Source organism: Impatiens glandulifera, chromosome 1, assembly GCF_907164915.1.
Source record: "Impatiens glandulifera chromosome 1, dImpGla2.1, whole genome shotgun sequence".
Taxonomy (NCBI): domain Eukaryota; kingdom Viridiplantae; phylum Streptophyta; class Magnoliopsida; order Ericales; family Balsaminaceae; genus Impatiens; species Impatiens glandulifera.
This window is the reverse complement of record NC_061862.1, coordinates 143,296,354-143,311,278: the sequence shown is the minus strand read 5'-3', so window position 1 is coordinate 143,311,278 and position 14,925 is coordinate 143,296,354. Positions and strand designations below refer to the sequence as shown.

The window sequence follows — 14,925 nt, the reverse complement described above, 5'->3', positions numbered from 1 at the left end:
TAATACTGTGAAACGGGAAGTACATCGCGAAACGGGAAGTACATCGCGAGACGGGAAGTACATCGCGAAATAGGAAGTAATTCGCGAATCGGGAAGTATCATCGGATGAAACCCTAAAGAACACAATGGTTCGAAAATGTAGAAATGAACAACAATAAAATTACAAAAACTTACCAAGTGGTACAGTGCTCGTGCTCGTCGTGGAGCTCATTGTGTGTATCGCCGCCGTTTACCGCCGCCGCCGGCGAGTTTAGAGAGAAGGAGGAGAAAAGCGGAAGTAAAGAGAGAGAAGGGAAGAAAAGAAATGGAAAAAAAATGGTCGGGTTATATTATATAGTAAGGGTATTCTGGACTTTTCACAGTGTGTCATTTCGCGAAACGCGATGTCCCTTCGCGTTACGCGAAAATGGTAATTTTGTCCAAAAAAAAATAAAGTGATCACCAGATCAATTTTAATTAATGAGTGACCACGGAGGCAAATGACCCTATCTTGGAGAGAGGGATTGATAAGCTAAAAAAGTAATTTGAAAAAAAAAAACTAAAGGCTGCTGACATTTGAAAAAAAAAATTGTAGTGAATCAATATATTTTATGATAAAGAAGGCTTAATTGAAAAAATCTGCAACAGAATGATGGTCGATTTAGAAGTTTTGGATAAAGCAAAATTTGCCTTGTTTATAAACAAAAGTAAAAAATAAAAAATAGCTGCTGATTAGGAATAGTATCCGACTATGTTTTTGTTTGATTTCGAACAAAAGCAAAATTAAATGTAATATTCAAATCCATGTAAAATTTAAATTCTTGAATTTTAATATTTTTAATAATTAGGATCTAAATAAATTTATTAAAATTAAAAGTGTAAAACAATAAATTTTAAAATTACCAAAAAAATTTAAAATAAAGACCGTCATTCTAACGAATACAAATAAATAAGCCTCCATGCCCTTTCCCGAGTGTACCCAAACTCCGAATCTAAACAAAATCTCTTAAAACATTTAATTACGCAAAATATTTTTTTTAATTCTCTAAAAATTAGGTGACAACTATAATTTAAAAAGGTAATTCCCGATATATTTAAAAGTATTTTCTTAAACAAATTTGGGAATAAAAAATACTATTAAAATTTTAATGATAAATAAAAAACAGAGAGCCGAGGAATCGAGGCGATACAGGTATGTATGATTTAAATTCTAAATTTTAAATGTTTTTAATAATTAATATTTAAATCATCTGTAAAATTAAAATGTGAAAAACAATTAATTTCAAAATTTGTCAAAATTTTAAAATAGAGACTGTCATTATGATGGACAGACACAGAAGAGTAAACCGAAGTATTATAGAGAAATAATTTTTTAAAAAAAAGTATAAGTATAATGAAATAAATAATTTCAAAATTGTGTAGACAATGAATTGGTCCATGTATAATATTGCGAGCTTTACATTTAAAATTTCAAGTTTTAATGATGTAACAAGTGAATGCACACATCTATATATATATATAATGCTTAATTTTTAAAGTGTCTGCATTGTCTGTGGTTAATTTGGATATATGTGAGAGTAAATGGATACTTGGGTCGGATTGTGGGTTGACCTGCCCATAAATTTAAAACGGTTAAAAATAAAATTAAAAATGTTATAGGTATGGTTCGAACTTGCAACCTAACAAAACAAGTACAACCTTTTAACCAATTAGGCTAACAACACTTTCTATTTTAAATTCAACCCAAAATTTGATAAACGTGTGACATTTTAAAAATATAAGTTCAATTTTTTAACTAACTAATCTATATATATATAATGATGCTTAATTTTTAAAGTGTCCGGATTGTCGGGTCGAGAGCTGTGATTAATTTGGATATATGTGAGAGTAAATGGATACTTGGATCGGATTGTGGGTTGACCCGCCCATAAAAATTTTACCGTAATATTTTTTTTCACGGTTTTTTTATATTATTATTACTCGTACAAATGCACGGGATACATGCTAATTTAGATAATTGTAGATGTTATAAACAGCTAGACATGTAAATATTGCTAAGGTAAATAAACTCTAAACATTTTGCATTATATATATATATATAAATAAACTATTAAAATGAAAACAAAAGAGTAAGCGTGAAATTAGTATGCATATAATTATTTCCAGAAGCAAATTGCTTTTCCCACCTCCTCCCATATTCTCGCCCTCCATTCCACTCCTTAATTAACTCAAAAATTACTTATTTATTCATATTAATTTTATATATTTACCTTTCATCTTTTTTATTTTACTTAAAGTGGGGAGTCGCAACACATTGCATAATCCAATCAATAAAAATGTAAGAGAAGCCAAAATAATCAGGAGATCGTGGATTGTGGACCATTTAATTGAGTTTAACGCTTTCCTAATATCAATTTTAAAAGTAACACGCGAAGTAATATTCTTCTTATCATATCTCTTCAAAAGACTATGTATAAGAAGGATATTGTGTGAAATAGAACGACAATAAATGAAAGCAAACAGTCTCTAACTAACAAAATTAACTATGATTTTTTTAAAACACTTTGAAATGATTTTATAAATAATATTACAACAAGAAATATGATTATTTTCACTCTAGAAGTAATTTATTAATTGCTGAATGAAAGTACAATAACCGTAACAAAATTAAAGTTAAGAGTGAACTCTTTCTTTTACTTGAACATGATCTTTTTGATAAATTGCAGTTTCCTAACAACATCGGTCATGCACATCCTATTTTGAGGTAATTCTTCCGAGCAAGCCAACCCAATCTTCACTAATGCGATCAAACAATTGTCTCTATGACTGATAACAATGTCACTTTTTAAAATTGCCTGATCCATTACAAGCTCAATCGCGTTTCCCGCCAATGCTTGACTAACAAAATTACGAATGTTAAGGCCATCCACAAACATCAAATCAGTAGGCTTTTTTCCCGTTAACATCTCTAGCAACAAAATCCCGTAACTATAAACATCTCCTTTAATCGAGATTTCACTTCCAATGCCGTACTCTGACGAAGATTATAAAATAAATTAGGCCAACAAAAAAATAAAGACAGGATTTATTACACAATCGTTAACATACCTGGTGCTACATATCCGACTGTGCCCATCACTCCCATCGAACTACTGTGATGGGAAATACCCATTTCTGGATGATAAAGTCTGGCCAGTCCGAAATCTCCAACATGTGCAACCATTTGTTGGTCAAGAAGAATGTTACTTGGTTTCAGATCACAATGAATAACCGTGGGTTCGCACTGATAATGAAGATAATCGAGTGCAAAAGCCACATCAATCGCAACTCTTAAACGCTGGAGTAGATTGAACTCAGATCTATTAGTTTCTTGAGATGGATGCAGCCATTTCTCCAAATTTCCATTCATCATGAGTTCGTAAACTAGAGCTTTGAATTCGTTACCTTGAAAATCAATGCTTGAGCAACATGTTACGATCTTGACAAGGTTCAGGTGTCTAATGTTCTTTAACGCTTTACATTCTGCAATGAAGCTCCTCGTGGCACCTGGGTTTACAAGGTTAAGTACTTTGATCGCAACATCTCCAATCTGATCAAGAACTCCTCTGTAGACAAAGCCAAAATCGCCAACACCAATCAAATTGCTGGAAGAGAACCCATTTGTTGCATTGAGGAGCTCGCCGTAGGATATTTGCACGAAAAACTCCTTGGGCAACAATTCCAAAGTGGTGGATTCCCTTTTCCTTTTGCAAAAGTAAAACACCAAACTTGAAATTAGGATTTGTATTCCTAGTATTAAAGCACCCACGACTGCATAGATGCGTTTGGATGAAAAGAAGAAGTTACGATTGAGTTTCTTGACCGGACATCTTGGAAGTTGTAGAGAAGGTATTCCGCCGCATAGTCTATCGTTCCCATACACGGATACTGCACTTGAGTTTGCAAAAGCCCCGTGTAAAGGCAATTCTCCATTGAAATCATTGAAGGATAAGTTAAGGTTGATCAAGGAAAGTTTCTCCAAGAAAGTTGGGATTTGTCCCGATAGATTATTGCTCGACAGGTCAAGAAATTGAAGTCCTCTCATGAATTCCATCGAGTTGGGAATAGATCCTTGGAGCATGTTTCCTTGCAAGAGTAGGAATTCGAGGCTGGTACAACTGCTTATACTAGTAGGAATCTTGCCGGACAAGTCATTATTGTTTGATATGTCTAAGGCCACCAAACTTTTGAGTTCTCCAATCTCTGAAGGAAGTGGGCCGGACAGATGATTGTGAGATAAGTCGAGCAAAATTGATAGAGATGAAATTTGGAAAAGCTCTTTGGGAATGGTTCCACTCAAGTTGTTTTGGTCAAGATCCAATGATATTAATCTTTTGCAGTTGCCAAAACTGGAAGGTATCGTCCCCTCTAGGTTATTGTTACTTAAAGAGAGCTCATTCACCAAAGAAAGATTCCCAATTGAATCAGGAATAGTACCCGAAAGCTGATTTTCTTGGAGGGCAAGTCTCTGCAACTTTTGAAGTTTACCTATGGTACTAGGTATCGGCCCAGTGAATCTGTTAATACTCAAGGCTAACAAAGACAAGTTAACAAGGTTTCCGATGGTTGGAGGAATCCTACCTTGCAGTTGATTTCCATAAAGGTATAATTGTTGCATATTTGATGATAGATTCCCAACAATATCGGGGAGGACTCCTCTAAAATGGTTGTAAGCTGCGCTCAATAGTTCCAAACTGCTGCAATTAGTAAGTGACTTAAGGAAATGCATTTCGTCAAAATCCCCTAAATTGTTAAAATTTAAATTAAGCCATTCCAAGTTCACTAGTTTGCTGAAATCAACTGTCAGTTTTCCACTGAATTTGTTCCTGGAAAATTCTAGAATTGTAGATTTGGTAAGATTTCCTATTGAATTTGGAAGTTGTCCGGTAAAGTTGTTAACATGGAGTTCAAGCCATTCCAAACGTGGGAACATGTTGCCAAAGTAGGGCGGAAGACTTCCGTGAAGATCATTAAATGATAAAGATAAAACATTCAAGTTGGAGAGGTTATACAATGATGAAGGGATCATACCAGAGATCTAATTACCACCCAATCCAAGTTGTACGAGGTTCTTTAATTGCCCCAAGTTATTTGGAATAGTTCCACCAAAGAGATTACCTCCAGCAGAGAATACTTCAAGAGAAGTGATATTGCCCAGAGATTTTGGAATTCCTCCGGTTAAATTGTTTTCATGTACGATGATCGATTTGAGCATTGACAAGGAGCTAAATTCTTCGGGGATGGTTCCCACCAGATTATTGAACCCAATCGATATATTCATGAGATTAGAGCAGCGCGACAGGCTGGCAGGAATCCTGCCCTGGAAACTGTTCCTGTCGAGCACCAATATTTTCAGCATGTACAAGCCACCTATTTCATTTGGGATTTCCCCATGGAAAGTATTGTTGGATAGCAACAGGTGTCTAAGAAAGGTGAGATTTCCTACATGAGGAGACAAGGTGCCCGACAAACCCAAAGATCTTAGATTGATGAGAGTGACCCTCCTGTGCCTTTTACCGCAGACCACACCTTCCCAATTGCAGAAATGGGAAGACTCATTCCATGACCTCAAAGCTTCCCCACCAAAAGGGTCGAGGATCTTGGACTTCATAGCCAATAGTGAAACACGATCAGTTTCGTTATTATTAAGAGCATCAGTAGTAATGATTAGTATGAGGAGTGCCAATTGTTGTAGCAACAACCAGAAACTGATCATGTTTGAAATTGTATTAGTTAGAGAAGAGTATGTATGGTAATAAATACTAAAAAGCATTTCAACTTATAAAGGTTAAGAAGTTTTTTACACGTAACAAAGTAAGATGGAGGAGACTTGACTAATTGGAAAATACATGGGTTGACTTGTTGACATAGAAAATTTGAAATCAAATGGATTGGTTACGTTGAAACTTTCTGACAATTAACAATCTTAAGAAAATTGACCCATTCCTTGTCTACCATGTTTCAAATAATTTCAAAGTTTGAGTGCCATCTTCTTCAGTTTTCTATTGATATTATTTTTTTATAAAATAAAATTCTATTTTATATAAAATATATAATCTACTGTATTATTATGAATAAATAAATGCATATTTTTATAAAATTTTAAAAATAAATAAATATATTGATAATATTATTTATTTATTTATTTATTTAATTAATTTTATTATTTTTTTTATTTAAATACTATCCCGCTTTATTCTCGATTCACTCCATATAAAACTAGAAAAATAATCTAGAAGGCAAACAGATATGTATCTACTTAGAATGAACTCATTATTTTCTTTAGCTAAGGAATTTTAATGAATTGAAAGTTATAAAAAGAGAGTTAAGAGGGTGGAATTCAAATTTTGGATCAATCAAAAACAGCATATTAATCAAACTGAATGACCATGGATTATGAAACTGTTGTACCAAACTCCACAGTGGTTCATTTGTCTTGCCAAATCAAATCGGTGTTTTTGATTCTTTAGGTACATATTTCATCTAATTGATGATGAAATAAATTGATTGAATCGTCCTTAACATTCTTCTAACTTATCATTAAATCAAAATAGATTGTTTGCATTTTTTTTCAAATCAATTTCAACGGTTTGATTAGGTACAAATCGACCAAATCAAATAAAAAGTAAACTTATATTTTTTTTAAAGTTGTTTATTATTATTAATAAATTTCTATAAATGATCTACTTTTATTTTCAAAACACAATATTACTTTATTTATTTGTTACTTTATTTTAATTAGATAAATTAGGAATTCAAAATTTAACTTAAAAAAAGGTGACAATTTCTTGCAAATTTATAAGAAAATTGAAGGAACTCAGTACTAATTAAATCTTGAACTTAATTAATGGTAACATGGGTTTTTTTAATCGCTCAACTTTTGTTAATGATACCTAGGTAAGTCTTACATTTTGTTTTAATTACTAAATTACTGAATTGTGTATAGAGAAGAAATGTTTCATATTTTATTAAAACCTCTTTTTAAGTTGAAGGGATGCATTATGGATGGTTTGGTATTAAATACTTAATTACTTTAATTTGTTTGGTTTAATTTAGGCCTAAATTGAATGAAAACACTATTATATAAAGATATATTTTTCTGTAAGGTTCGAAAATTTCTTTGTTCCTGGAGAGCTTGGTAAAAGGCTTTATTTTGAAATTTAATTAAACCTCGATTTACTTGTAAAAAATATTTTATTTAAATGATTCATAAAAAAAATGTATTTTTTATATTTTAAGAATAATTTATATGATCAAATTTAAATAATTTCTTAGATTTAAAATAATCAAAGTAACATTTGATTAAAAAAATATTTTAAATTAATTAAAAATAATTAATTTAAAAGAATTATTTATTGTTATTTTCGTTACAATCAAGACTAGAGCATGAGTAATTAACGAATGGTGATTTCAATAACTCAACCATTTTTAGTCATTTTTTTGTTTTCGGGGGTGTATCAGGTAGAATCGATACATTATGCTCTTGTCGTAGCTATCAAGACTAGAGACTTAGTGAGAAACGAATGGTGATTTCAATACCTCAACTAACACACAAATATTTTTCTCTCTATTTGTGGAGATTTTCTTTTTTTATTCTTTTATTCTTTTTGACATTTTTGTTTTGTAGTTTTTTTTTCTTCCCAATATATTTGAGTTTTAAACCTCTCATTTCTCTTGTATAGAAGTGATGAGGCGTTGTTCTCAATTTATGGTTCTCGACCTTGCTTTTTGGTTTGATTTATTCCAGTTCTTTTTTTCAAAAACCTTCTTTGGAGAGTTACTCTTTCGGATAATCGTTTAAAACAAAAAAAAATGAGCTTATGATCGATATCCTTCTATCAACCGTTGAGTTCATTTTGAGATTATCAGTTTTGAATGAAAGTGATGATCCTCATTTTGTTCCTACTTATTTCCTAAAATCCTCCGTATCTGTTCATAAAGGAATCAAAGTTTTCTTCCTTTCTCTCAAAATTTTATTGTGAGAGGACTGGATTTTATTTATTTATTTAAGACTGGACCTATAAAATGTAGGTTTCTTACGTATTTTCTCTCCTCCTTTTATTTTACTTCCATTGAAAAGAATTAGGTCTTTCGTAGTTCGAACACCTAAAGGTGATGGTGGTTTAAGGTTGTGATCAACAACAAATAATATCGGAAAAAATAAAAATATCTATAAATGACACAACTCTAACACCTAAAGGAGATGATGATTTAGAGTTAATATCAACAATGGATTACACATTCAAATAAGGGTTGATAAAGTTGAAACCTCTGTTATGTAAAGATCCCGATTCTTCAATTCTAACATCTAATCCTAACACCTAAAGATGATATAAAGTTGTGATGAGAAATAGATTAATTCTCTTCAAGAAAGGTCTTATGGAGTAAAGATGATCTTCGGATTACACTTCTTTTAAGATTGTTCGACCACTTGATAGAATCAGATAGTTGTTTATTAAATTCAAATTTGCCTAATGATGACTCCTCAGGAACTGAATGGAAAATCCTCGACAACAACGAGCACCATCATATTTTATCTTTTCTATCATTTACATTTTGCATTTATTTTTTCATTTTCAAATAAAGTCTGAAGAAAATTTATAAATTAGAGGGCTAAAAGAATGGAGGTTGTTTCGATTCAAAACATTTTTTCATTAGTGGTTGAATTTAGAACAGATTGTCTCATATACAATTCGATTCTCTCCATTCTTGCGTTCATCTCTAACTTCTCCCTCTCCATTCTTTCCACAATTTCTTCCTTTTCCGCTTGCATTTCATCCATTCTGCGCTTTCTTTCTTCGTCCCTCTTCTCCAGTTCCTCCAGCTTGAGCTTCATCATTTGATTCTCTTCTAACAATCGCTCATTGTTTCGCTGTGAACTGTTTCCACTACGACGATCCTCACGAAAGTGTGTGGGCCGGATGCCTGATCCCATTCCGAACACTACCCCGTATTTTTGTTGTCCGAACACCCTCTCCGTCAATTCAAAATCCGATATTCCCGGTTCGTTACTAACAACCTCCTCCATCTCAGCCTGCACAATTCAAATAAAATATCATTTCTAGGTTTAATTTGTTGGTGTTCCAACATTAGCGGAATCTTCAATCATGTGAGCATCCTAACTAGGTTTAATTTGTTGGTGTTCCTTGTCATTGCGGGCAGGTTTTAAATTCCGGGTAAACGGATCAGGGTTTTCTTTTAGAAAACGGGTTAGAGTATAAATACATTTTTTGGGTATTTTTCTCATAACAGAGCAAATAGAGAGAGAGTGAATTACAGATCTAGGGTTTTCTGGTTTCCTTCTTCTTCTTGTTCTTTGGCTGATCTAGAGTGAGAGATTGGGGGAGTTTTTTGATTGTGGAGTAGTCCAATCATTACTAGTGTAATCACTTCTTTCATTTGAGAGCAGGGCTGTAAGTTTCTACTATTGACATTTGTTTGATTTAGTGAAACTTATCCCTCCCGTGGACGTAGGTCGATTTTGACCGAACCACGTATATTGTGTTGTCGTTTATTGCTTTGTGCTATTTCAGTTCTTGGTAATCTGTTTATCGTCATAGACGATTTGGAATCTGATTTGCTACAGGTTTTGATTTCTAAGAAGATCCATAGTTTTGCTGTTGCAAAACCCAACAGTGGTATCAGAGCAGTATTAATTGGTTATTTGTTTTAACATTGGAGCAGGGCATAGTGCTTTGCTGGTTATTTGGCGAAATTCATAGAAGAGATCAATTGGTTTCTCTGCTGGTGTTTTTATCAGTTGTTAAGGCAGTAATACTGGGGAAATCTAGACCTGATATGGTGAGTCTGAATGGTACAAACTACAGGCAATGGAAACTGATGATCAGTGATCTGTTAGTTTCAGATGATTTGAATGAAGCAATTGAAAATGAGGGTGTTAGACCTGAGACTACAAAAGAGGCTGATTGGAAAAAGATAGATAGAAAGGCCTGCAGCTTTATTCGTTCCTAGGTTGGTGTAAATGTTGTGCACCATGTTGAGAATGAGACTACAGCGTATGGTGTGTGGAGCAAACTTGAAGCTCTCTATGCTGGGAGGTCAGCAGGGAATAAAGCAGCACTGGTACGAAGGCTGGTGAATCTGAAGTACATTGATAATAAATCAATTGCTGAGCACTTGAATGAATTTCAAAATATTTTGAATCAGCTGAGTAGTATGAAGATAAACTTTGATGATGAGGTGCAAGCACTTTTAGTCCTTGGATCTTTGCCTGCAAGTTGGGAGACACTTATTATCACTCTCAGCAACTCAGCACCAAATGGTAAAGTCAACATGGCATTTGTCACTAGTTCCTTACTTGATGAGGAGAATCGAAAGGGGGATAAACCCTCTAAGTCAGATATGTTGGTGGTTGATAGAGGAAGATCAAAAGATAATAGAAGTGGTTCGAGCAGGGGAAAGTCTAGAAGCAAGTCTAGAGCTCGAAAGAAGGATGGTGCTTGCCATTACTGTGGCAAAATGGGTAACTGGAAAAATGAGTGTTGGAAATTTAAAAATGATAAAGCTAAGGGTACAGTGAAGCCCAGAGAAAAGAAAGAACAGAGTGCAGATACATCTGCTTATGCTTCAGATGGTGAACTGACAAATGCTTCTAACTGTCAAGACTCCTGTCTTAGCACATCTTCAAATGAAACAGCATGGATTGTTGACACAGGTGCCTCATTCCATATTACTCCACACAAAGGTTACTTCCAGTCTTACAAAGCTGGTGATTATGGTGAGGTTCGCATGGGTAACAGTGGTGTGTCCAAGATAGTCGGTCTTGGTGATGTTAGAATCGAGACAAACATGGGTTGTTTCCTGACATTGAGAGATGTAAGACATGTTCCTGATTTAAGAATGAATTTGATTTCAGCAGGTATGTTTGATGATGGAGGCTACCATAATGTTTTCAGTGGTGGAGCATGGAAGCTAAGCAAGGGTTCATTGGTTGTTGCACGGGGTAAGAAATGTTGTTCCTTATACAAGACAAATTTGAAAATTGTCTATGATGCAGCATATTCTGTTTTGATGGAATCATCCTCTGAGTTGTGGCACAAGAGATTAGGTCACATTAGTGAAAAGGGGCTGAATGTTTTGATCAAGAGGAATGAGCTGCTGAATCTCAAGGATGCTCATCTTGAAAATTGTGAGCATTGCTTGAAGGGTAAGCAGAACAGAGTCTCCTTCAGTAAGTCAAAAGTGGAACTGAAGAAGAATGTCATTGAACTGGTCCATACAGATGTTTGTGGTCCTATGAAGATTAAATCCATAGGTGGTGCTTCCTATTTTGTAACTTTCATAGACGATGCATCTAGGAAGGTTTGGGCCTATGCTATAAAGTCCAAGGATGAGGTTGCAACAACGTTTGAGGTCTTTCACAAGCTGGTTGAAAGAGAGACAGGAAGAAAACTGATGAGGGTGCGGTCAGATAATGGGGGAGAGTACATAGACTCATTTGATGATTATTGCAAAGAGCAGGGTATTCGACATGAACAGACTGTGCCCAAGACTCCACAACAAAATGGTGTGGAAGAGAGGATGAACAGAAAAATGTTGGAACGGATGAGGAGTATGCTCTCCCATGCCAGGTTGGCTAAGCATTTCTGGGCTGAAGCCATGAGCACTGCAGTGTATGTGATCAACCGTTCTCCCTCCAAGCCATTGAATAATAAGTGTGCAGAAAGCGTCTGGTCAGGTAAAGATGTTAATTATGACTATTTACGTGTTTTTGGTTGCAGAGCTTTTGTGCATGTTCCAAAAGATGAGAGGTCTAAGCTAGATGCAAAAACCAGACAATGCATATTTTTGGGGTATGGTGATGAAAAGTGGGGATACAGGTGTTATGACCCAGTTGATAAGAAGGTTTTGAGAAGCCGGGATGTGGTATTCCTTGAAGATCAGACTATTGAGAATTTTGAAGATGGTGAAAAGCTTGATGCATACATACGTGACCTTTCTGGTCTTGAGTTGTCTCATTATGTTGAGGAAACAAAGCCACATGTAGCTTCAGACTCAGATAGTGATGATGATGTTCCTCAGGGTCAAGCTGTAGGCCATGGAAATGATACTAATACTGAAACTGATCTTGGTGATAATGTTGAGGTTGATTTTGAAGTTCAACAAGAAGATGGAAATCAACAGAATCAACAAACAGAGGTACTTCGGAGGTCTACTAGGGAGAAAAGATCAAGTTCTAAGTATCCTGCTATAGAGTATGTTCTTCTAACAGATTGTGGGGAGCCTATATGCTATAAGGAGGCTCTTGAGGATGCTCATAAGAAAGAATGGCTAGCTGCCATGGATGAAGAGATGAAGTCATTGCTGAAAAATGGCACATATGATCTAGTTGAAAGACCAGAGAACAGAAAAATATTACAAAATAAATGGGTGTACAAGATCAAGCAAGAAGGTGATGATAGAAAGACAAGATACAAGGCTAGGCTGGTTGTCAAAGGTTTTGGCCAGAGGCATGGAATCGATTATGATGAGATTTTCTCACCGGTAGTGAAGATGACTTCTATCCGGGTGGTGTTAAGTCTAGCTGCTTGTATGGATCTTGAGGTTGAACAACTTGATGTCAAGACTGCATTTCTCCATGGTGATTTGGATGAAGATGTTTATATGGAGCAACCTGAAGGTTATAATAAGAAAGGTGAGGAAAGCAAGGTGTGCAAACTTGTCAAAAGTCTGTACGGTTTGAAGCAAGCACCAAGGCAGTGGTATCTTAAGTTTGAGTCGTTCATGACCATCCATGGGTACATGAAGACGTCTACAGATCACTGTGTCTTTGTGCAAAAGTTTGCTTCTAATGATTTTATTATACTTCTCCTTTATGTTGATGACATGCTGATTGTTGGGAGAGACAAGCTCAAGATTGCCAAGTTGAAAAAGGATTTGGCTAAGTCTTTTGAGATGAAAGACTTGGGTCAAGCAAGACAAATTCTTGGAATGCAGGTCATTCGTGATCGGGTGAAGAAAAGGCTATGGTTATCTCAAGAGAGATATATTGAGAAGATTCTAAAACGATTATGTATGGACAAGGCAAAGTCGGTTGCTTGTCCATTGGCTACACACTTGAAAATAAACAAGACAATGTCTCCCAAGGATGAATAGGAAAGACAATAAATGTGCAGTGTTCCATATGCTTCAGCAATAGGCAGTCTGATGTATGCAATGGTCTGTACAAGACCGGATATAGCTCATACGGTTGGAGTACTTAGTCGTTTTCTTTCAAATCCTGGTAAGACACACTGGGAAGCGGTTAAGTGGCTAATGAGATATCTTCGAGGGACCTCCAAATACGCTTTGTGTTATGGTACTGGAAAGTCACATGTTGAAGGGTTTTCTGATTCAGATATGAGTGGTGATATTGACACAATGAGATCAACTTCAGGGTATTTGTTTACTTTTGGAGGAGGAGCTGTATCATGGCAGTCTCGTCTACAGAAATGTGTTGCTTTGTCTACTACAGAAGCTGAATATATTGCCATTACTGAATGTTGTAAAGAAATGAGATGGATGAAAGAATTGTTGAAAGAAATTAGCATTGCACAAGACAGGTTTGTGGTGTTTAGTGACTCACAGAGTGCTATACACGTGAGCAAGAATCCAAGTTTCCATTCACGCTCAAAACACATCCAAAGAAGGTACCATTGGATCCGTGAAGTGCTCGAGAAGAAGGAGTTATACTTAGAGAAAGTGCACACAGATGAGAACGGGTCAGATATGATGACAAAGGGCTTGCCAAGAGAAAAGCATGAGATATGTTGTGCCAAAGCCGGAATGGTTCTGGCAGAAGCGTCACGATGATGAATGTTTATAGCAACATTCTCCCATGGCTCGGAAGGGGGAGAATTGTTAGTGTTCCTTGCCATTGCGGGCGTGTTTTAAATTCCGGGTAAACGGGTCAGGGTTTTCTTTTAGAAAACGGGTTAGAGTATAAATACATTTTTTGGGTATTTTTCTCATAACAGAGCAAATAGAGAGAGAGTGAATTACAGATCTAGGGTTTTCTGGTTTCCTTCTTCTTCTTGTTCTTTGGCTGATCCAGAGTGAGAGATTGGAGGAGTTTTTTGATTGTGGAGTAGTTCAATCATTCCTAGTGTAATCACTTCTTTCATTTGAGAGCAGGGCTGTAAGTTTCTACTATTGACATTTGTTTGATTTAGTGAAACTTATCCCTCCCGTGGACGTAGGTCGATTTTGACCGAACCACGTATATTGTGTTGTCGTTTATTGCTTTGTGCTATTTCAGTTCTTGGTAATCTTTTTATCATCATAGACGATTTGGAATCTGATTTGCTACAGGTTTTGATTTCTAAGAAGATCCATAGTTTTGCTGTTGCAAAACCCAACATAATTTTTGCAATAGATATGCTAGGTTGAGTAAAATCATGTTTAGGATTTGAGAATGAGTTTTGTAGAGAGTAAGATAGAGCTTATGAAGACTTTTCCTACTAACCGTAATTCTCCATTTTACTTGTAATAATAATATAAACGAGCTTCAATTTATGCATATTTGAGTTTCATACTTCTCATAAATTATATAGTTCTTCAATTTGATGATCTATATATATTATTCTTTAGATGATTTGAAAACTTTCTATTGTACTGTAATTCATCTATTCATTGTAAAAAGATTTGACTAAATTTAATTTTAATAAAAAAATTTAAAAGTGGATCGTCGTTCTCAAGTTCTTGTTTGAGAATGACGATCCAAAATTATTATAAAAAAAAACATTTTTGATTGTGTTAGGGAAGAACACAATAACACATATTTTTTTTATAAAAATTGATTTTGGTTATTTGATAGACCTTCTGTAGAGTTAACTGAACATTTATTTTAATGTCAATTATTTTGAAATTTTGACACGGCCTAGATGATGCACATTTTTGTAAATTCTA

At 34.8% G+C, this 14,925-nt stretch overlaps 1 protein-coding gene across 1 annotated transcript; it reads right to left on the bottom strand.

Annotated features, from left to right (window-relative positions):
• Positions 1–2,645: 2,645 nt before the first annotated feature.
• On the bottom strand, positions 2,646–5,734 carry LOC124946093 (putative receptor-like protein kinase At3g47110). The gene is made up of 3 exons (XM_047486661.1): positions 5,058–5,734; positions 3,088–4,973; positions 2,646–3,013 (listed from the first exon to the last, which is right to left on the bottom strand). The coding sequence occupies exons 1-3, from the start codon at positions 5,732–5,734 to the stop codon at positions 2,673–2,675; spliced, it is 2,904 nt and encodes a 967-aa protein (XP_047342617.1). The 3' UTR covers positions 2,646–2,672.
• Positions 5,735–14,925: the final 9,191 nt, after the last annotated feature.